Here is a 24,378-nt window from a genome sequence, read left to right as displayed (position 1 = left end):
AGGCACAGCTGTCCCACAGTAGGAAGGAAGAACAGGAAGAAGCACCAGGCTTAAAAAAGTTAAATAAAATAATTTTTCTCTTTACTTGTAAGCCCAAATTTTGATCTGTAAATGTGATGTAGTTTTTCTTTCGATAAATGCAAAAACATGTTTGTTCTTCACATGAGAATATGCCCCCCACAGAATAAAAATGCTCTACAGTATATGCCACATGGTGACTACAGGAAATCAATATGCAAAGTAAGGTACGAAAAGAATGAACACACTTGAGACACACCAGGTCAAACTCAGGGGTTTTAACCTCTGCTGATACAATTGTTACTCAGAATTGTTTACAAACTCTACCAGATTCTTGGTTTGGTTTTGGCTTTTTTAGGGAGGGAGAAGATTATAACTAGAGCTTCTGCTGTGAGTGACAGGTACAGTTTATGATTTCCACAGAAGAACTGGCCTCATTGATCACTCCCAAGCACCACCTGTATCACAAACCCTGCTGCTGATTCAGGTACRGAATAAATCAGCAGAAAGGATCATTATGRGCCATGCATGATCATCAACAGGGARCTTGGAACACTGATGGGTATTCACTCAACTGGGATTCACATGAACATGTGAACCTCTGCCTCCTATACTGAAGCTCCCTAAACTCTCACAGCAAGTACAGGGGTTTAAATCCATCATACACTGCCACAAAGCTTTGTAGACCTGCAGGCTGACTTGAACACTGCCACCTGAAAAGATCTTCRTGCCACAGTCCATGACCACACGCTTGCCCTGGAATGACAGACTGTATGTGAGCATCACCCGCACACTGAGAGAAGAAAGCTTGGCCCAACTCTAACTTGGCAATCGCCAGAGAAAGGTCAGCAGCCAGAGCGACCCTTCCAAACAGCCACTGAGCAGCTGAGGGGACACCACAGGACACAGAGTTCTCTCAGCTTTGACACACTCCTGCAGGGAGTAGCAGCCTTTCAGTTGTACGAAAGGCTGGAGTTACCCTGCAYACATCACTCTAGACCTCATTCAAACGTCATTTTGAAGTCAAAAGAAATTGTGACTTCATGGTGACTCAATGTGGAGAGGTGAGCAAGACAGAGAGCTGCTGAGACTTAACGGCACACAAACCTTGCAGCAGACTTCACCACAGCTTTTCTTGGTTTTGTTTTTTTTTTTAATTTTAATTAATGCCTGCTTGATTTTTTGACTTCAATGCCAAGTACTTTTCAAATAAATAATTCCCAAGATAATGAAAATAGTTATACTGAAATGACCTCTGAAATTAATTGTAACGATCTTCTTACAACAGAAATTCCAGTTTTAAGCACAGTTATCACCAAAAGACATGACAGAAAAATACTCTAGAGATTTTTTTTTGGTGAGTGTTTGCTTAAAATTAGAAGAGGTGACCATCAGTGAAAAAGATGCCTTTTCCCCMGACCTGACAGACACAGAAAGACAATCAACTCATGCTGACAAAGACATCACCACTGGGTGCAATCTTGCTGACATTACCAGAAGGACRAATTTTCTGTTCCTGACTGATTTAAACTTTCTTATCAGGTCATAATTTACCTGTGGTACATTCACCTGTACCCATTACTGTAATCAGGGTTAAATACAAGCCCCTGCTCTACCAACCTGCTTTAAAATKCTCTGACATCTCTTTTACCTTCCCTGTTCATTTTCCTTCTTTGTTAATCAGACTATGTCTTTAAGATGCTGACTATGAGAGGACTCATTGCTTWATCACGTTAATCCATACCCTTATATGAACAGATTCCCCATTTTATCTACTTGCACCCAGAATAACATACCTTGCATGTTCTTTTCCCCCCACAGTCATTCTCCCTTATTTTTTCCATATAAAGTCTGAAAAGAATTTATGATTTTATCTGAATTGCTTTCTGACCCGTGCCTTTGGATGCTATGAGTAAGACTCCATAGCTTAACTGTTATCTGATTACTAAAAACCCCCATCARCTGTGAAATGAATTATTTCAACTGTACATATTCTATATGAGCTCTGATATAAACAGTAAATCCAGAGTGTTCAGCAGCAGCAGTTTAGAGATTAAYCTAATTGCAGGCTATTAAACCAGGAGAATACAGCCAATTGCATTTCCAGTGGCCTGCACAGAACGGCAACAGTTAATGATCATTTGATGGTTTTCTTGGACTTTGGAACAAACACTTGGCTTTTAGTCTGAGAGCATGCTGGACATTCCTGTCTGATGCTTGGGGGACTCAGCCAACTAACAGATACATTTGGTGAAGAATCTCATTCTAGTCATGCCCTCCCTTCCTAATTTCCCTTTTCACTGTTTTGTCGTCTTTGCCTGTTCCTCAGGGAACCGAGTGATTGATAGCCTAATCCAATGACTGTATTACAGCTGCCTCAACTTGGACTCTTTTCCTTATCATTAGCAGTTAGCCTATGGTTAAATTCACAGCTCACTGCTTGGTACAGCCCCTGAGATTTAAGGGTCTGGCCTTTAGAAAATATTTAACATAAAATTGAAATCTTGACATACTGAGAATTCAGTTCTCTGCAAGGCTTCTTTAATTAATCCAATGTACTGTACCATTGTTCTATATGAGGCTCTGACATGGTGAACTGTTACTGAAGCTCACAGAGATGTGTAATTCTAAATTAAACACTCACTTACATGTACCTACACTGCATTTGTTTCCCAAGTACATGTGCATGAATGTGAAAATTTAAATCCAATCTCTAACAATAATAAGCCACAAACCAATTACACTTAAGGAGTAAAGACTTTTCATTCATTTCCAGCTCAGAATGAGCTTTTTTTTCAAAGTAGGAGGAGGAGAAAACACAGCTTTGTTCAAATGTGCTGTGTAAAGACTCCTCCTTCATTCTTTCTCCAGGACTCATTTAATCTTTTGGTGAATTAAATCAATTATGATCATTTTTAATCAACTACAAATGGCACCTGTGCTAAAAGTGTAAAGTGTTTTCTTTGTGGGAATGAAATTGGCTAGAAGATATTAAAAATGGAAAAAAAACCCGCTTCATTTTCTGGTCTTATCTAGAGAATAATACTTATTTTTAAATAGCTATAGGAAAGATATAGACCTTGATCTATGCTGTAAACCTTTGCCCTACTTCCAGTCAGTCGATGAGCTGCAAGCTTCTATGAAAATGGCAGCTGAGTCCCAGATGAAAAATTATGCATCTCATAAACTGCTATTCTGCTGAAATGTCAAGCTATGGCAGGGCTGTACCTCAAACTCAGCACTTGGCATTTTCCTTCTGTCTGCTTTGTAGCCATGAAGCAAACATGAACAGTGAGGATTTGTGTAGGGCAGGTAGCAGGCGAGCTCCCTGTCAAAAATCTATTATTAGGGCTCTGATCTCTCCTGCACAGACCAGTGACGGCAGCACACTCAGAGAAATCAGACTGCTGCAAGGACACGACAGAAAACAGAGGACTCTTTGTGAATCCTGACATAATATATGCAAATAAGGGCTTTTAATGGCTGAGCTACATTGAACAGGAATAATAAAACAAAATTAAAATTGTACTACGGCATATATTTGTTTTTCACCCCTTTCCACACTGTTTTATAAATATATGTTAATGTAAATAGTCTTTAACTCTCAGTAAATATTTATAGTAAACAGAAGTGTCTATGCATACATGCATTTTGCTTTGTTTCCAGTGATGGGTGGCTTTTCATTCATTTCTATTGACCAAAATCCACACTGCACTGTCACTGACAGAACTGTGATGAGTAAAGTGAATGCTCTTGGTTGGTTTTTTCACTTTTCTTTTAATGATGTGTCATCGAATTAAAATTAAAAGGCAGCCCTTATTATTGCAACTTCAACTTTTTCTCCTTCAATTTAATTCATACATTTCAGATTAGAATATATGCTTCTTATTAATAATGTCAATATACATTTTAATTTAATGAAATAACTCCTGAAAAGCATTCCCTTAAATGTCACAATTTATGTCGGACAGTGTTTTTTTAGTAAAAACAGACAGCTCTACTAACTTCAAAAAGTAACTAAAATTAACTGCCTCTGCTGGTTTCCAACAATTACACATTCCTGCATTTAATGACTGAATCAGCCACTCAGGTATCCTCCTTCTGACATCCCTTGTGGGCAGCTGYGAAGTTATAACACTCAGCTTCCTGAATCTCTCTTTTTCTGGAAAACATACAAGCACATGTACTCCAACATGCTGTACAATACATCTGTGCAAATAATGCCAAGGTGCTACAGCACAAAATAAATGGACAAAGCAATAATAGCACACAGACATGAGGTATTTGAACTGCTGCTGTAAAATACTGCAATATTTTTGAAACAAAGCATTAAAAGAATACACAGTGAGTGCACCTTAGAGAGATTTGCTTTTAACCTAAGTTTTTGCTAAGTCCAGTGTATGGTTTTATAAATTTATCCCCTAAGGATTTGGCTTCCAGACAAAAACAAAGAAACAAACAGATGACAAAGAACAAAAAAAACCCGTGGAAATTCAAACAGAAGCTCAGCTCTATTTTGCCTGCAATAGATATCCTATTGTGCTGCAATGTGATGTGTTTTATAAAACACATCTGGAATATGGAAGCACAGTATGAAAGCTCATGGAAAAAAACCCTTTTTAAAAAAAAAAATTATTTTAAAATACATTTCAAGGGAAGAAACCTTAGGGAAGTATGCAGCTGCTGACAGTATATTAACATTTCTCTGAAAAACTTGGCATCTTATTCTATAAAACACACTTYTTCAAAATTATTTATACTTGTATAAACTAAAACATCTCTTTCAGAGCCAGAGGTCATTACTCCTTGCAAGGATAAAAAAAACACCATTAGCCTCTTCTAAATAAACAAATAAGCTGCGAACACTCTGCCCATGTGTAGGAAGAACTCAGGATAAAATCTCATGTATTCTATATTTTCAAGCCTGAAATACTGCTAGATCCATTCTAAAAGCTTCTTAATGGAAATCAAACTGTTTCTAATGCTGTAAATACACATGGCAGTTACACAGCTTGAAAAACTGSATCTTAATTTTACTATTTTTCTTAGTTTATAAGGGCTTACTTCCTTGAACCACATTTTGTGGAATTCATTAGGATGTTTACACTTTTTGAGTAATGAGCATTCCTGTAAATTTATTTTTTAAAAATGGATGAAGACTGGGGGATCTTTTAAGCACAATGTCCTCTCAAGGTAACAGGGCCACAAAAATCTGCAGGGCTACCACAGCCCTTGGACTCATCTAATGCTCCACAGTGCAAATTGGAATTTCATTTTCTTTAGAAAAGAACAATTTATCAAAACTAAAGTGAAATTTTTCCTGAAAATATTTTTATTGTCACTAGGATAGAGGTAAAAGAAGAAGAAAAATCTGATAAATTTTATAATGCTAAATATTTGGAATGTAAATTTGGAATCCAGGGGACCCAGCTGTGACCTGGGCTCACACCTGGGATTTAAACCTGGCTCTCCCAGGTCTCCATGTGCAGGTCAGCAGGCTGTGCTAGTATGAGTGTGTATCCTGCGAGAGCTCTCTCACTTTGTATTAATAATTCAGTATTTGCAGGGAAGTGGAGAAGAGAGAGACTAATCCTACAGTCTAGTAGTTGAACATCCACCTGGGATACTGGGATCCTGCCCTGTCAAAACCACCCAAGAAACAGGAGCGTAGGCAGGAGGAAACAGTGACTCCTCTCACATCTTAGCAATTTTCAGCTGATCAAATTAGATCAAAGCAGGAAGGTCACTGCCCCAGCACTGGTTATGGCAAGAAAACACTGACTGTGACAACTCAAAACTAAATGGGGGTCTCAAAGTAACTCCATTCTCTCCTTTTTTTGAAAGACTTGAAAAAAAATGTTAATGAAAAAACCAAAATCAGAGACAAAAGTCTGTTCTCAGGACATCTCAGGATTTGGCAATGATTTTTTTCTTATTATTTTTTGTATGTTAGGTAAACCATAGGAAACTAGTTGTCATTTAGTAATTTAAAAGGAATTATTAAAAAAAAAAAATCCTGCTTCGATGTCTCTCTTATCATAAAAAACGAAGGATGAACCTCCTGCATACAGCTGCTTCTGCTGAGGCAGACAAGAAGAGAAAGGATGAGGAGGCCAAGGGGAAATGTTATATGGAAAATATTTTYTCAGCACATGGCCATGTAGGAACACATTTGTGAAGACTGAAGGACAGTGAAGTCTGTCAGTCAAAATGTCAGGCAGAGCATAGACATATCTTCATTATTTGCTCTTTGTTGGAAACCTTCATCAAACTCCGAGGAGGGAGAGGGCAGCCTGCACTGCACCGACAAACTGAGGGCACAGGGCACTCATACATCTCTGGAGAACATCAGGCCTTTAAGGGATCGACTTCTTGTCCCATGACCTGGTCACTGCCAGGGCCAGCAGACAGACACAGGGGCTGGATAATGCTGAGGGTCACCAGAGTTGTGTCAAAGTGCATTTCAGACCACAGCAGGACACCTTAGGGGATCCTGTGCTGAACCTCCACGGAGCTGGGGCCAGCTCTCACCTCACCCTGATCACACCCTGCAGGACAGGGACTGCTGCCTCCCTCACTGAGTGCCTGTGTGCCACCTGTGTGCCACGTGAGCATCACTGCCAGTACACAATCCACACACATGGAAAGATCCAGAAAGCCCCACCCAGCTTGGCTGTGTGCTGTGTCTGCCCGAGGTCTGTGCRCGACAGAACAACAATGAACCAGCTGTGCTTTGGGAAAACACACTGAAAATGAACCAGACTTATTGCTTCTATAATAGTCCTGTCTTTCACTTCAAAAATTAATTCTCTCTTGAGAGGAATTATTTGGGAAAAACAACAAAAACTTACTGACTCTATCAGATAATAAAATAAAACAAGAATTTTACCCACATCACAATAGAAACCCAGCATGTTGCGCTGTGGAGAGACTTTCATGCCAAGACCACGGAGCATTCCCACCAAGCCTGTAGGCATGTAAGTGGTGTTGCTGCCATTCCACAGACAGCAGAAATAAAGCACGGAAAGGTCAAGAGTCTGGCTGCAGGCCACGCGGCACAGCCGGGAACAGGAGCACGGCCCCTTGCTCTGACAAGAYGACACGCTCTCCCACTTTGTGTCTTCTTGTAAGCATGCTAGCTCTCTCRATTTAAAATTGCTTTCCTGCTTTTGGAAATTTGTATGCTGATATAGCTGAGCACTGTGCAGGAATTATTGCAATTGGCTCYGTGGCTTTCTTTTGTGCAAGGAGGTGTCGGATTGGGACCTAGTGATGACAACTATCAGCAAGAAATGTTTACGCATTGGTCTGTTACATTTTGTTCTTCCAAAACACARTAAATTGACATAACTTCCAGTATTTTACATTTTTTAAAATAAGCAGATTTGCGTCATGAGTAACGGTAAATCCTAAAATGTCATTTTCTCCCCCCTTTTGATACATATAAAACTTCAGGACAAAATGAATTATGTGCATACACACACAGACACATATATAATTAAAGAACTTTTCCCCATGTATATTTAGTATTACAAATATTAGATATCCATATACATTATACCAGCACAGAAATGCTGGTACATCCTCACTTACAGCTGGGCATGCAGGTGCCACTGTAACTTACGCTACATACATGTTTCAGAYCTGTGACATAAAAGACACACTTCTCATAATACAGCCATTTTATAGACTTTATTAGGCAGACTTATGGTAGGAAGGAATATTCAGAAATTGCAACTTAAATGAGAAAATGTGAATGGTGTTACTTATATAAAATACTACTGCAATAGTTCTTTTATTAATTTTTAATGCACAGCACCCACTGTGACCTCCTTTATTCTTTTCCTGTCAACATGGCAGGCTAGAAAAATTGAAATGGGCTCTTAGCTGTTCTCTTCTTGTTTCCCTCCTCGTCCCATTTTGCATAATATTAAAATATAACATCTTATTGGACTGTCACTGTGAAATAATCATTATGCGATAGGCATAACAATTTTTTCTGATTGTTATCACTTTCTGACTTTTCAGCATTCTTWAAAAAATTCCAAATTCTATGTAGTTATCCAAGGCAATAACAAAATTTGCCACTGAATACACTCATCTGAATTAAAGTTTGTTTAATATTCATCTTTTGCTACATTTCCTAYGGTTCTCTAAGGATAACACCAGTCACATAAAATAAAGCATATTTTTGCCTGTCTGATCTCTGATTATTTTTGGGGTGAGGCAGGAGGCGGGTCCGACAGAATAATGTTTGACTCAATTGGGAGGATGCTATTARTTCTTTTATGTATATTTACTGCTACCTCTGTCACCAAGGAGACTAATCTCCATACCAGTGAAGTCAAGAAGCATTGTCTTTGCAGGGCCAAGTTTGTGTTGTCACAGCAACAGAGTGCACAGGGTCAATAGATTAATGCATGAGTGTGCACCAGCACTGAACTGGAGTGTAAAAGTTTTGCTGCTGGTTTGAAAATTAAACTGAGAAACAGGACTTGAAAATATGGCCTACACGAGATATTCTTGTATATCTTGAGTAGCAGGCTACAAAAATATGCATATATTTGTCTAATACTGTCTATCATTTTTACCACCGTGGGAAGAGGAGGAAATAACCTCCCTGGAAGAGGTGCACTTAGTGGGAAGGAGGGAGGAAGGCTGGAGATGGGGCTATGAAACACACACTGCATTTGGATTGTTGATATTTCCCCCTGCGATGCCCTTTCATTAGCCTCTGTCTAACGTGGGGCCTGACAATTGTGACAGGATGAAAAATTTGAGGAAAAGCGAGGGTCACGAGGGAAGAGATTTCCTTCCCTCTCCAGTGACCCTATCACAGTATTCTGATGCAGTGCTTTACCATTAAGGAAAGGGCAACCCAAGAGCCTTCACACTTAATCTGTTCCATCTGTCATGACTTAGGAACATTGACCAGCAGTGAGCTTTAAGGACTCGGTGYGACTGCAGACATGATATTCTAGCCCACTACAAGGACCTCCTGATGTTTTGAAAGCCTCCAAGGAAGTACCATGCACYGAAAAGGGCAACACCTACCTGACATGCCACCATATGTGGTCCTCAGTCCTCGACCAACTGCTGGCCAAGGTGTGCTGTCTGCTTTCAGTCCCATCAGTCCTGACACTGTGTTGGTGGCTGTAACGCCATCTGCGCCGCCTGTGAAAGAAAAGGTCAGTCACTTTTTGTTAAATCACGTGTATAAGAACATGAGAGCATAAAATACAACAGAAAACCTGCAAACTCTGGAATAACTAGAAATTCAAATAAACAGCTGGTGAGCAAAAGCAACAAACTGCAAGGGGATGCACAGAAAGCTCCTTATGGCTGATCCCAGGCTCATGAATTTAGCACTGGCTGCAAGGCAGGCTGCACCAGCTCCAAGAGCTGTAAGGSCTGTAAGACAGCAGTGCAGGTGCTGGGGCTGACAGGCAGCTCTCTGCCCTTCAGCTTTGTGGGACAGAAACTGCTGCAGTGGTTGTCCAACACCTGAATGGGCCCCAACACAGTGGCCACCTCCTCCAAGCTTCAGTGCAGCAAGACCGCAAAAGAAGCAATGTSACAAAGGAACAATCCCCATGGTTCTAGGTGATGCATTAATACACCTACTTGCAAACTTATTTTCTTCCATGTTGTACTTTGAGCTCTAAGGGAAAAAAAAATAGACCTTCAAATGGTGTATTTTTGTTTTATCATAATACACACACTCATTCTCACTACTAAATATAGGAATGGGGGCATTTACAGAGRTATGGTAAACATTTAAATGTGACAGAAATGAGAGCATGCAGGGAAACACGCACAAACATATATAATTTATTGTTCACAGTTAACATGTCTCACTTCACATAGTGCTCTATTCTAGAAGCAYGAACAAAATTAGGAAACTTTTAATYATTGTGCTTATTCTAAATACATCAAACAAAATATTTTCATTTTAGTTTCTGTTGTTATCTCTTACTCCAGCAACACTCCTATCTTACTCCATCCAGCAAATCAGTAAATCTGCACAACTTGTGCACTGGAGTCACTCACCTTCCTGCGCAGCCTTTGCAATTTTCACWATATCAGTGACATTTGGGGTCAGTTTGGCAAAGAAAGGAATGCGAACAGCTTGTCTAACCCAGCGACAGATGTTCCGCACCAGCTCTGGATCCTGTTCAAATAGRCCAGATAAATATAGAACATAATTAAAAGCAATATGAACAAAAGGTGTATTAAGGAAATAGAAAACTTTGTTTTAMGTGGCTATACTGCAATTTCATGAAATTGCACCTCAGAACTGAACTTCATCTCATTACTTAACTTATTTCAGACACATCATGCAACTGCAAATYCACTACAAAAAGGTTAGTTCATGAAAAAAAGGGATTTTTTTTTTTTCCAGAAGACAAAGGTGTCACAAAATGTTCCTTTCCCAGAGGGAGGAAAGTACCATTTTGGTATTTGGATGAAAAAGACTATTTTACACATTTATTTTAAAAAATACTTCTCAGTTTTAATGACTCACTCTATGTAAGCTACATTGAAAACAAGCAGTATCCTATAAAATAATGTGAACCTGAAGAATTGTCTCATCATGCCTTGATCGGAACAAGAAGCATGAATCGAGGTTGCAGGGCTATCAGAATGCAATTTAGTATCTCTGAACTCTGAGAATAACTTGGGATGGCCATAGTGTAAATGAAAGATCAAAATCTTCTCTGTTAAAGCCAGAAATCGAAATCTTCAAGTGTTGGCTTTTCCTGATTTCCAGTCATTTACCTCCCTTGTGGAATACATCTCATGTAGACAGAAATCAACTGCCCTTTCCACTGAGGACAGCCCAGCAGAACCAACACCCGTGCCCGGTGTTCAATGGAACTCAGCATGGGGTTGTTTATTTTTCTGTTGACAATGCTCTTCAGAAATACTTTAAAATTTGCAATACTGATGCATGCAGAACGTGGTGCAGGTTCTGGTTAAAAATTGTGTGGTGCTATAGTATGAGTATTACCTGTGGGCAGGCTAATTGCTACTSCAGCAATTATTTACATTTACTAAGTCTTTATCACTCTCTCAGATAATAAATCTGTCATATATGAATAATCTTCTCCCATTTGAAAATGATAAAAACTTAAAAAGCTAAATTTGTATGTAGTAGCTGAGAATGGGATGAGACTAAATAAAGCTTAATTTAAAACAATCCAGTGTACAAAAGGTTGTCAGCCCAGTGAACACACAGGAAATATCCCCTTGTTGCTTTTCCTTTTTACACCAGTGRTTAAATACAAACAAAAAACCCACAGGCTACGTTCCTAGAAAGTACACAGTGCTTGACAGGAATAGTAAAATCCTAAAACGTAGCTCTGGCATCCCAATAAAAACAGTGATCTCGCCGCCCATGCAGCTGCCATGAAATATGTATGAACGCTGCACCGGCACTATGAAAGTAGTTGCAGCTTTGACTTTCATTTCTGTTTTGCATTTCCTTGAGGCCCAGTGCAGAAATGAGAGACCCTCTAGAAGACATGAATTGTATATCCTTTATGTTAATTCTTCTTAGAAATCCTTGTGATAATGCTCAGGATGCTGGCACCATAACTCATTATGCTGACTTCCTTGTGCTTATAGTGCTGCCATAAAAATTCTTATTCCAACACATMCTAATGCCTTAAAAATACAATTATTTCAATCCACATTAAATAACTTGTTGGGAGATGTCTTTCATAAAAATCCAATTTTCATCCTACCTAAGATAATTTAACTAGTTTGCCTTTCTTAATAAATAATTATTGACTTTTTTTCCCCAAAAGTAAGTAAAGATCTTTATTTTCAATCAGTTCTGCTTCTCACACACCAAGATTAATGAAATGAATGCGATGGAACGGTCTTCTGTTTCTCATGCTAGTAAACAGTTTAAATATCTGATTGCACAGAACATGATTAAACAACGCCCTTTTGAAAGGCTCACGTGTATCAGCCTTAGAAATCTGTCCATTTTTGGTACCCATAAAATCACAGATAACTCAATAGGAAAATAATTTGAAAATTCAAGTGAAGGAGGTAAAATTTTTTATATTATTTCACTTAATATTCCAAGGAAAAAACAGGAACATTTAGGAAGTAAATATGGAAAAAATGAAATAAAAGTTAAAACAGTGCTTTGCTGCATAGTGAAACAATTACTGACAGAAATTGGAAAGGTGATGATTTAAAAAAAAAATAGAATTCCCATTAAATTTTACAATTTTGAACCAAAACTTACTTCTAAAGTTCCCCCCCCCCCCTTAATGCTCTATCTAATTAATTTGTTCATTAAATAAATATTGTTTTTTCTAAAAAAAAAAAAAAACAAACCAGTATCCTTGAGCTATACCCAAAAGACACAGTGCGGGTCCTACAATGGAGCAGTGGTGGAACATCCAGATGGCTCTTCCATCCTCTTCCTCCTCCTCTCTCTRCTCTGCCTCAGACCCTCTGCTCAGGTCCCTGGATGAAGCAGCCACCTCAACCCATCCTCTCTCCCCTCACAGCAGTGACACTGGGAATGTCTGCGTGCCCCTGCTGCCAGAGGGATTTCTATCCTGAAGTCACTGCATGAGAATACCAGACAGACAACTAATGTATTCTCAAAAAGGAATAATATCTTCACCAGTTTTCTTATTTTTTTTTAATTCAAATTTTCTTATTTAGATCACTAAGAGAAGTTACTAATTYATAAATTTCAAAGTTGCCTACTATATTTGCACTGAGACTAGGAAGAATGCATTGTAAGCAATCAGAAGGCTGAAACAAGATATTGATTTCACTGGACAGAAAATTTTCATAGGAAATGGATAAACTACATTCGTATAATCCATGGGAAGTTCACTGGATGGTGCACAACCTCTGCAGAGGATCTTGTCTTTAGACTAAGACCAACTGCAGAGCTCACAAAAGAACATAATTTTGAGAAACACKGAAGTGATAAGAAATAAAGAATTCACTCCTAAATGCAATCTTTGACTGAAGAAATGCAGTTTAAAACCTTGGATTTCTAAGAATACTAATTGTCCTATTCAGCAAAGTTTTAAACTCAGGTGCAAAAGGCAGCAAAGTGAATAGCATGATTCCAGAAACTGGTTTTGAAGAGTTTAGGTACAGGCTGCCTTTTGCCTAATTCATTTGACTGGTGGAGGACCTCCTACCTACTGGGTCCTAATTGGGGTCCTACTGACCCCAATTTACAACTTGCTTTTACTGATTCTTTCTTGGACTTATAAAACATTCAAGGACGAGCATATAACTCATGAAAAAATGAACCTTGAAGTCTTTAAATCACATTATAAAAAATTCTGTCACTGCTAATACAACATATATTTTTTTTACCCCAATCGAAGTTTATGAAAGTGCCTGCATCTTTTATCATTGATAAAGTGGTTGACAAAGCCTGCATAGTTAAAAAATATTTTCTAAAAATGTAAAATGTTTTACTGGCTGTAAAATGTTTTACTGGCTATAAAAACAGCTGGGCATTTGTATTCACAAAATCTACAATATGAACTAAATAAAATATTATTCTGCCTAATTTAGTACAGAATTTTAATGCCTTTGCTTCAGAGTCTCCCATGTTCCTAAAAATTATCTTCTTTCATTTCACATAACTGGGTTTGTTGGTTCTCTCATTACTAATGATACCGTGAGATTGTAACAGAATGTGCAGCATAATTTTACACTGTGTGTCAATCCAGAAGAATGAACAAATGCTCCAACGGACTGTAACATCCACTGCTAGAACGCTCTTTTTATCTGCCGTGTATTTCTTTTAAACAAACCTCATCTAAATAAAAGCTTGGTAAAATTATCATCAACGTAACATTGATTCATGCACTCTACCTACAGGAATCTGTTGGTAATTTAATACCATATAAAGTCTCTTTTTGTGTAAGCTGTACATCAGCGTGTCTCCTGTCTTCCTGTTAATCAAATACTGCTTGTTTATTCCAAAGGCACAGGAGATTTGAATGTTACAGGGGTTGTCTTTTTACTTCCCTAAGCAACAGTACAGAATCATTTTTCCTGAATATTCATTATAGCCTTGGGCTAGATGAAGCTTTTAATCCTAACTACTCATTGCCAATGGGTAGATATACTAGAGGAAAAACAACTATTCACCTTTTTTTTTCTAAATGATCACATGATAAGCTTAACTACAACCATAACTATAAGTCCTCAGAAATTAAAGCAGCAAGTTGTCTACTCATTGCGTTTGGCATCAGTAATGAGATGAATCCCCTGTCCTATCACCCCCAAGGCAGACACATCCTGCATGCTTAAAAGRAAGCGTGAAAATGCTGTGCACAGAGTAGGTCACCTCTCCTTGTGTTTCATGRAAAGAAACAAAACCATGATGAGATTACCACAGAAATGTCTGGCTGCAGATTTTTGGAAATTTTTATTGCGACCTATTTTCAGTGTTCTTGCAGGATCCTCATTTTTACCCTATCCTGTTACTGAACAATCTTTACACTGTATTCAGCACGCCCCTCTGAGGTAGGGAATGATTATTATACCTGTTTAATAAATGGAGAGAGGAGACTAGATATCCTAAGGTGCACCTCCTACAACTCACCTTGCTTTGGTGCTCAGTTGTGACAAAGTCATTTACATAAGGAATGTCTGACAGAAAACCRTACTTGATTCTTTGGACTACCTTAAACCATGAGATACTTCACAACAGAAATATTTTTAATCCTTGGATTTAAACAGCTTTTCAGAGCATTTGAATAATGCAAAAGATAGAATTATATCTTCTTTAGGGTAACAAATATGGGTTTTCTTAACTATACAAACAGTCCTCGGGAAGCACATAACTGTGAATGTGCAAACATATACATGTGTGCATTTATCAAAAATACAAATATCAGTCTGAAAGATGTCATCAAAATAAACCAAGGTCAACACTCAGCAGAGCACATTAGTTGATCCTGTCTAATTAGTACTACAGAAAATGGACTGTTGGGGTTAAGAAAAAGCCTGTAATGATTGGCAGGGACCCTGCCTTGTGTGTCAGGCTGTGAGTGGACACCGCCCAAGCACAGATGAGACTGGATAAGGTTTGCCAATACGGGCACAGCCAATCGGTGTTCAGCCTGGGAAAATCAAAGTATAGAAGACACAGCTTTTGAAAATAAACTATGGGATTTCTTTGAACCAGCTAACAAGACATCCATGTCCTCTGTTCCCCACCATTGTCATGAATGGCTGTGTCCATATTGGGACACATCAGGCAGGAGGTAAAAGGACTACCCATGCCACAATGGACCATATCATGCCCTTAAATCTCATCTATCACTGACTGCAATGACCKAAACAACAAAATTTCAGAAATTAAAATAATTTATTGTATTTAATGCAAGAGTAAGTCTAATCTTCCTCATACACTTGCCACAAGACTATTCTCATRCATCCCTCTTGCCTGTGAGCTTTATGGCTAAATAATGCATTAAAACAGCATGTTTGCAATTTTAAACRCTGATACTAAGCTACAGAGGACTTATTTTGTCTTCTTATTAATTTAAAACACATGAAGCTGACTTCTTAGGAAAGCTGACTTCTTATGAAGCTGACATGGGACTTCTTATGCAGCTAGGCAAGTGCAGGCAAGTGGCACCAACAGTCCCTCATCAGTGCATTCTTCTCATGRCAGATTTTCTTCCTGGCTTTTCAGAGAGAAATCTTGTATATTAGCATTGGAGGATATATGTATCTATTACAGATCCCATTCTATCTATTAGCATTGGAGGAAATTTTATATGAAAAAATGTTCTACGGGTAACTTCCTCATTCTGAGCAGTAGACATATTTTTCAAAATAGTATCCTTAGCAAAAGGAGGGAGTGCTTTCATGGATACAAGAATGATGTAGCATAAAAAAAAGCTTTTTAGGTGAGAATTTGCAAGACTCAGCTGTTAAATTTAATACAYATACTACTCTCACTTTACTGTTTCATTCAACAATACTAGGGAAGGGTTAAACCTATCCTCCRTTAAATTGCTGTCTGAAGGGTCAAGAGGACTCAAATGCACCCTCACCTGAAAAGCAAGAAAGGAGAAGAGAATCTTTCTCCATCTGCAGGTAACCTCCATGCAGCAGGTCAGCTTTCTAGACCACGCTACCCTTCGGAACATTACARTGGCACCACCTGCCACAAGCTGCAGTGTGGAAAGGCAGGGGCAGGATGCATTTGGAGCAGCTTCAGAAAGAGAGTAATGATCATTTCTGTAATTCCTCACTTATTCAATCCACTCCACCGCCTCAATGTGTACCTATGGATCTGCATCTTTTACAGATCCCATAAAAGCAGTGAGGATGTAACAGCCTGATAAGCCGTTAATTTAAATATGTCTATCCCACATTTCTTTTCCAGATTAAATATGGATCCAGAAAGCCATCAGAAAATCATAACTTAGAAAACAAAACAAAAAACCAACCAAACCCAACTCTGTGTGTGAAGAGCCTCTCCTTAGCCATTCCTTAAAATACGAAAAAAAAGTAGAAGTACGGGAATTTCATCTTAAAGCACTGCAAATCAGTATTTGTAGCCTTCACCACTTTYATATATACATATTAGTATTTATCCTTCTCACAGCTATCTTTTCTCCCTTCTCCTGTGAGATGCCCAACACTGTCTTCATAAAACTGTCTCTATCTAAACCTAAATAAAATTTACAGAACAGTACCTAAATACAGAATTACAGTCAATCACTATAGCAAAAGAGTCACCATTGCAAAATCTCATGGTTAATTTTACTGCCTTTTTACACTCTAGAAAGGAGCAGTTTAGGTTGTGAATTTGTCCCATTTCAAACTTAATTAAAGCTAACAATTTGTTTAAAGCCTGTCAAAATGAGGGAAGGATTTCCCAGGATAGAAGATGAATAACTCTCCGCTTCTCATCCACAGTAAAAAAGTCTTCCTCATTTCTCAGGAAATCTGACAGCTTTTGGTCAACATCTATTGACCGCAGCTGTCAAAAAGAAAGAAATGAAGCAGTTTAACCTAAGGCAGGAATAACAGTTTTCACGGTTCTATGTGAAGCTATCTATATATATTAGGAAAAATTAAAAAAAAMCAGCCTAAATTACTTCAGAGGCTTTGGGTTAGACTGGTCAGCTTCACAAAAATGTAGCTGCTGGTTGAGAGCTTATCTCCCTCTGGCAAGAATCCATGACATGATGTGATGTGAAACCAATGCCACKAAATAAACTTTTAGAGATAATGATAGTACGTGAATTCAGGCCTCTTTTCCAGTCAATACTGTATTGCTTTTTGGCATGAGATCCAAAGTGTACTAGTTTAGCCAACAAAAAACCAACAAACAAACCCCAAAACCCCAAAACTCAAAATCTCATTAAATATCTTCAATAAAATAGTACGTGAAAACTCCAATCAGAAAMAAAATTCAAAATATCCAAACATGAATAATTTTGTATTTTGTTCTAGGAGAATAAAAATGTTTCATCCCATTTAAACCTTCAGCTTGTATTAATTAAYTTGCATTTTGAAAGCAGAGGTCTTTTCAATATGAAGGGAGGTTGCAGAGGTGGGATTTTTGGAAGCATTTCTCAAAGATCAGAGACTTGGATGAGAAAAATTAAGCAAATTCCACATAGTTACCATTTAACTAAACTACCATAGCAACAATATGCACTGTGACTACTGTTCACTGATTTAATTCAAGGACATACTTATTTTCTACTCTCTTACATACTGTAAAATGCTCCTTTCTTAAAAAAAGTCTTTTGAAACAAGTCTACTGAGTAAATGAAGACATTTATGTTGTTTCTACATAGCAAAACCTTCTCTTTACAATTTGAACAAAAACTGTAATATTTTTAAACTGAAAAGATATCACATGGCTTATATAACTAAGCAAGTCTTACCAGTGAAACAAGCACATTTCTGCTTACAAAATACTGAATTATTAAGATGTAGAGGTATAGCTTGGAAAATTCCCATTATTTTTTGCAGACTGCATTCATTCTTTTGGTTATTGTCTTTTCAATTAGGCAAAAACACTACCATTTGAAGACAATGTAAAGATGATATTTTTATMTTTTAATTTAATTGAAAAAAGTGTTCTTATAAGAGAGCAATGACTCCCAATTCATAAATGTTTTTGCCAAAGTAAAAATCTAAGCAAGAACTGAGAGACCTGACTAAACCTTGTTTTTTTTCCTATGGTTAAGTTATRAGAACTAAAAACCTCCTGCCACCTTGCTCATTGCCTAGATGCTTGGAYTTTATTAATTTAAAGTAAAGCTGCAAGCAAGGTGTCAAAATTTGATCAGCTGCTCCTTCAGATCTGTCAGCTCAAGTTCCACTTGGGGGAGCCTAATTGAGATTCTCCTTTTCTTCCAGTGATTCCAATGTGTCAGTGASCAAAATCAAGTCACTCTGGATTAGGTCCAGGCTTTGGTCATGGCTGCACTGAGCAGTCATAACTCTGAGACTCTGTCTACACTGAGAGATAACCATGGGCATTGAGAAAAGCCAACAAGAGACTGGGCTCCTGCTTCTCTAAGGAGTCACATGCTCTTCTCMGACTATCCTGGAAAACTAAAACAACAAATTGGTGCACATAAAAAAAGAATAATTTAAAAGCATTTAACAAAATACACCTTGAAAGACATGTGAAGGGTTTCTACAGAATAAGAATTTCAAGAAACTTTTCAGTTTTAGCAGAACCTTGTCTTTCCTTGTTTCTCCCTTGTTTTTCCTACTCTCCTTTGACACCACATAACTATTTCTCCCTACGTCAGCTCTTTTAATTAAAACCTCCGAAAGATGTTAAAAGCACAAGACAAATAACCTTTGATCACCTCACTTTACTTAAAATAAATGGGAACAATAAGTTGTTACGGTGTTTCTTTATTGTAAGACTCTACTGGAGCTGCACAACTGTATGTCAAAAACCAGAGAAAAATAAACCAAAGTAAAAGAACCCACTCCAATGGATTTTAACATATCTAATCTAAAAGCTGCCGGTTTTAATAGATCAGCATCCAAACTCAAGAATATATTCATCAAAGCACTGTGTGGGAGATCCTCTTTGGACATCTTATTAGCAGCATGGCACTCCTACATCTCTTCTGTGATAATGCTGCAGCTCATGACTGAAAACCCATGTGCAGACAAGGTCAAAAAAAATGACCAGCAGATTTTTGATTGACCAGCAGACAGAAGTAGAAAACATATATTTGTGCTGGGAGTTAGAACAAAAATTAGAGCGATGTCAAGATCAAGCACAGCTGTGACTTGAAAGGTTGGCGGCTGCCTTTAGTCAGCTTTGTAATTGCTCCCTTTTCAGATCACAGAAAAGCTTTTTGTTTTCTCCCCAGCACAACCAAGAAAACAACTGAATTTATTTTGAAAACTGATTCTTCTCTCMATGTAGGTGGTTGAGCTCTAATGTTTTTTCCTTATTCTGAATGTTTGGCATTTGTTTCACTTCTTTTTAATTTAAAAATGATAATCTAAGCAACCACAAGAAACATCTCTGTTAGAAAACTTTCTACTTTTAACTATAAGGCCTTTAATATATATTTCTAATTACCTTACATGGTAGGGGAAACTCTCCTTTTGTTTCGTTGTGATAGGTCTGTTAAAACTTTAGCAATGAGTATTTACAGTTGTTGATGTAAATGCARTATTAAAGGCATTTAAGTCCGATGATTTTCTTTGGTTGTCAGAAAAAAAGATTAGTAATAGTGGGCCTGAAAGGTTGATGCACAGATTGGCAGTTCAAATTAACAAATTATTTGTTCCGATACCAAATGGACTTAAACATTCCAAGTGAAAAATGCAAAACTGCATGTTTGCCTTTAGTAAATCTCTCTTGGACACACTGACTGGAAAGATTTATCAACAGCGCTGGTRTATGTAAAGCGTTGACTAAAAAAAATGCCTTTTTGCCCCTGATAGAACAAAATATTTTATCTTAGTTGTTTGTAGCCAGCMAAACTAATGTTTCTCATAGCACTGTAGAAAGTGGTATGCAGCATGATTAAATAATATTTCAGCTCTTTAGTTCATGCAGAGGTCACCTGCTAGAAGGCATAAAGGTTTGATTAGGTTTACGTCATACATGAAATATTCTAAAGGGAAGCACAGGACTCGAATATGTGAATGCTGCAGCTACAAATAGCTTTCTCTTGTGGTCAGGTAGGCAAGCTCTGTCTTTTCCTATAATAATAAGGCAGTAAATACTAAATAATTGAGGAAAGCATAAACCTTTGAAACACGAAACTAGGGAATTTAAAACCTATGCTCTGAGAGGAATGCCACTCATTTTTAAAATGGTCAAGTGGGCATGTGTTCAGATTTGGCCTACTGTAAAGAGCAAGCTTCCCAGCTAACTGGCTAATTTTACTAGGAGCTGAGGCAAGATTTAAAGAAATATGAGTCTAGTCCTGAAAGCTCTTGTGTAGGCAATGAAGAGTCTAGTTAGTACAGTTACTTAAGAAAACACTGACATGAAACTGAAACCACAGAAAGAAAAAAATATTAATGTGCACCAAGATAAACAATCTTAAAATATTTTATTTTACTTGAGCAGTTACTTGGTGACGATGATTTTATTTCCAGTAAATTTTGTTTAACAGATACTATAGTTACGAAAAACTGCAATGCCTTAGGGTGCAACCACATATCCAAAGGCAATCCAAAGGGCCTGGACATTTGCTCAAATTTTCAACATTTCTCTTTTCTGAAAACTTCTCAGGGCATTAAAAAACAATTTCAAGAACAAGTACAGGTTGCCATTTGGTTGAAACAAAAAGGGGTTTGTTTCTCCATGGGAGGCACTCACTATATACTTCATTGCTGCTAGGCTATTGARGTGTCATTAAATCAGCCAAAATCTTGAAGTGTCATTAAAACAGTCAAAGAGTGGCAGGTCACTGCTACTGGGACCAAACTAAACTTCTTTGTGACATCTGTCACCATMATGTGAATTTCATTAGAAATGCTTCCATCATAGTAAGATTGAAAAGAACTGCAAACACAAATTGCTTTCATGTCTTCATGATTTTCAAGGAAACAGAACCGCTTTCACATTTGCTAAGAAAATACATTCTGCAGAGAATACTTTCCATACATAAATATAAGTCACCACACATAAAGAGTAGTTAAAACCTTATTAACAGCCACAGCATGTCATTAAGAAGTTCCAGCAAGTTGGTAGTGCTGTTAACATTACTGTCGCGTTTATAATCCCTYTTTGTTTTCCATTTTGTATTTTGAGTAATTCAATTAGAAATCCTTCAAAGCAATAACAGTGGATTAAATGTTGTCAAGCCACAATATAAAATTACTGAATAGTGTTCTGATGATGAATTTATTAAACTTTGCATTTCAATTCATTTCTTCCTGAATGTATAAAAAGAAGAATTCTTCAGACAAAACACCAATTAACTGTCGTACCTCATTATTAAGTATTGTCTCTACATGTTATGAAAGATAGAACATATGAAAGATAGAACATACGAAGACATAAAGGACACATGCAAGAATTCCATTTAAATCACAACATTTAATCACACCTGAATCCCGCAACATTAACAGAAAAGGAAATGAATTCTCAGGTACTGGAGGAAGGTGAATGATCTCACCTACCCAGAAGTGACCATGAAGATTGCAAGCTTTTCCTGCTCAGATTTCCAGTGAAAGAGCTCATCAGTAAATTTTTACTTTGAAAGCACCTCAGCAAAGAGTTTAGTTTATGAGGAGAGTTTTGAAGAAGGAAGGAATAGAAAAAGAAAATAAAGAGTCATCTGACAACAGAGAAAGTGAGAAAAACAATCCAAAGAGGTTAAACAGCAAAACCAAATTACCATMAAGGACGATGTTGGACCATGAACACAAGTCCACAAAACCCATCTCCTGATCTATGAAAATGTGTGCTACATTTGCAGGAGTGGAAGGAGGCGATCAGCAGCATTTCTTCTCCCTGCACATCCCAGATTCCCCCCAGCAAAACAATGCCCAGTGCAGCACTTCCCTGCACACACAGAGCAACAGCATCACCACCTGAACCAAGGAGTCTGTGTTTCTGAGGAATCGCATTTCTCGCCTCTGCTGAGCTTTTCCCTCAACTGAACTATCAAGGCTCCTCTTCATATCCATTTGCTTGAACAGCAGGAACTTCCTCTCCTCTCCCCAGCCACCCAGTTTTATGGAATTTACAGTGTCTGTGAAACAGTTTGGACTCTGAGAAACACRACTGAAACAGTTCATTTGGTCAAGAAGAGCCCCAAAGCAACAGGGCAGCAGCAGACAGACTGAGATCAGCTAGGGCTTACATTACTAAGAACAAGCCAAAACGGAAAGTGGCCAATGCAAGAGAACACAAGACATACAAACCCTGCAACTCCACTGCAAACACCAACACCAACCTCACTTACACTGGTCCATACTGGATTTTAGGTGGCAGTGTTTGAACTGCTGCTATAGCCCAGTCCAGCACCCCTCTGCTGTAATTTGCATTAATTTGTTGCAATAACTGATACACAAGAGAAGAGCGAGGACTAATAYTGCCTGCAGGACTCAATGAATTATACTTAACCAGCATATTATYGTAGGCCGATAGTAGAATGTCACATGAACACAGATATAATCAAATTCTGTTTGGGGCATCATTTATTTAAAATACTTCAAGCTCCTTGCTGGCAGAGCAGCAGCGAATTAGCATGCTATGCTGTGCACTTCAATTAAAAAGCAGCCTCATCTTTCCTATTTCCAAGGTACAGCAGAGCAAATCTAATTGTGCCATGCAGTCAGCTCTCATCTTTGCAGAGTAACCAGGGCTTTGGGGTTTTTTTCTTTTTGTTTTTGACAGATTTGTCGTTTTCTGAATGAGGCAATGTAGCTTTTATGAAACTTGCCTCCTAATTGCAGGCAATAAACATAAGCACAGCCAGCAGCAGAGGCTGTAGCAAGAACAGCTGAAGGAAAATGAAAATAAAGGTAAGAACCACAAGGCAAGCTCATTTTACATATGATCTGAATAGTTAAACCACCAGGATCTGGATATCAGTGCTCACAAGAGACATATACATTCCTCCTTCAACATAAACTAAAAAAACCAAACAATTCCCCAAACCTAGAGCTTAAATGCTGAGACAGCAATGATTTTTTATATTTTAGAAGGCATGACTAATTAATGAGAAATAGTTATATCCAAGAATATTATAAACTTTTAAAATATTTGCTTATAGCATGAAGAACCTTCGTTCTTGCACTTAGGCTGAGATCTTTGAATATGAGATTTGTTGTGTTGACTTGAGATCGCCTTGTTCGTAATGATTATCTCACTCCAAGTGAACACACAAGTCCTTGCACTTCCTTTTACCCAAAAAACATAGCAGGAATGCAAAGTAAACCCAGATTGCTGACTCAATTTAACTATTTGTTTATTCTTGGCAGAGCAGCTGGAGAGACTTGTTGACTTATAGACCAAAAACAAAAAGGCAAATAAATTTGTTTATTTCACAAAACAATTACAAATTAATTACATTAATAATTCTGAATATTCAATGCCACTTTTTAGAGGGATAAGTAAGAAAAAAATTAAAATATCTTTGTGTGGTTTCCAGTAAAGGACAAAAAGTGCACCACAAATACAACAAGCTTGCTGTTGAAATGAGTGCCACCATCTCATGTGATTTATAATTTTCTTAATTTTATGCTAAAATTACTACAGTAATGAACTATAGCAGGAAAGCAATACTGTCATTTTTTAATAATCTGCTGTTCACAATGCTGTCTTTATGTTTACTATTAAATGTTTTGTACACATAGGTTATGTGATTCATAGAAAATCTATGTATTAATGCTGATAAACTTAATGACAGAAATTCTATTACCATTTTTAATGATATTCACTTTTATACAGTTGCAGATTGTTATGAAAGAATACAAATCTTAACTTTATTATCATTAATCTGCATTAGTAAATATAATTGACATTTTATACAGAACCAGCTTTAAGTAACTTATTGGCAGCAATACAGATGCCTCTTAATATTACCCTCTGGCTAGCTACGCTGTTTGGGCGCCAGAGTGTCTGCACTAATGACTTGGAATTAAAATCAAATAAAAGCTGAGAACTGTAATTCAGTATARAACAAACAGCCATACTTAGTACCGATTTTTATTTATAAGATTTGGATATACCAGGATCTTTTCTAATTTGCAGTTGATAGAAAACAGTAAAGCGTTTGAGACTAGATAACAAAATAGGATAGAGTAAAAATAAATCTGATGTTCCCAGATTTCTACACTTACCCTGTAGGCACACCATAGGAATTGGAATGAGAAGTA

The 24,378-nt window shown here is 37.6% G+C and overlaps 1 protein-coding gene across 1 annotated transcript in view; it reads right to left on the bottom strand.

Moving 5' to 3' along the window:
- The window catches only part of DPYD (dihydropyrimidine dehydrogenase), a 326,068-nt gene that overhangs the window by 75,956 nt on the left and 225,734 nt on the right, over positions 1-24,378 (bottom strand). Inside the window, exons 17-18 of the mRNA XM_057373372.1 lie at positions 10,069-10,189; positions 9,073-9,192 (exon numbers count right to left, since the gene is read on the bottom strand). Of these exons, the coding sequence (XP_057229355.1) occupies positions 9,073-9,192; positions 10,069-10,189 (241 nt within the window). The remainder of the gene's footprint in view (positions 1-9,072; positions 9,193-10,068; positions 10,190-24,378) is intronic.

This window comes from Malurus melanocephalus, unplaced genomic scaffold, assembly GCF_030028575.1.
Source record: "Malurus melanocephalus ecotype Western Australia unplaced genomic scaffold, MMel_1.1 scaffold_8, whole genome shotgun sequence".
Lineage (NCBI taxonomy): Eukaryota > Metazoa > Chordata > Aves > Passeriformes > Maluridae > Malurus > Malurus melanocephalus.
Note: the sequence above shows the minus strand (reverse complement) of the source record. Positions and strands in the feature narration are given on the sequence as shown.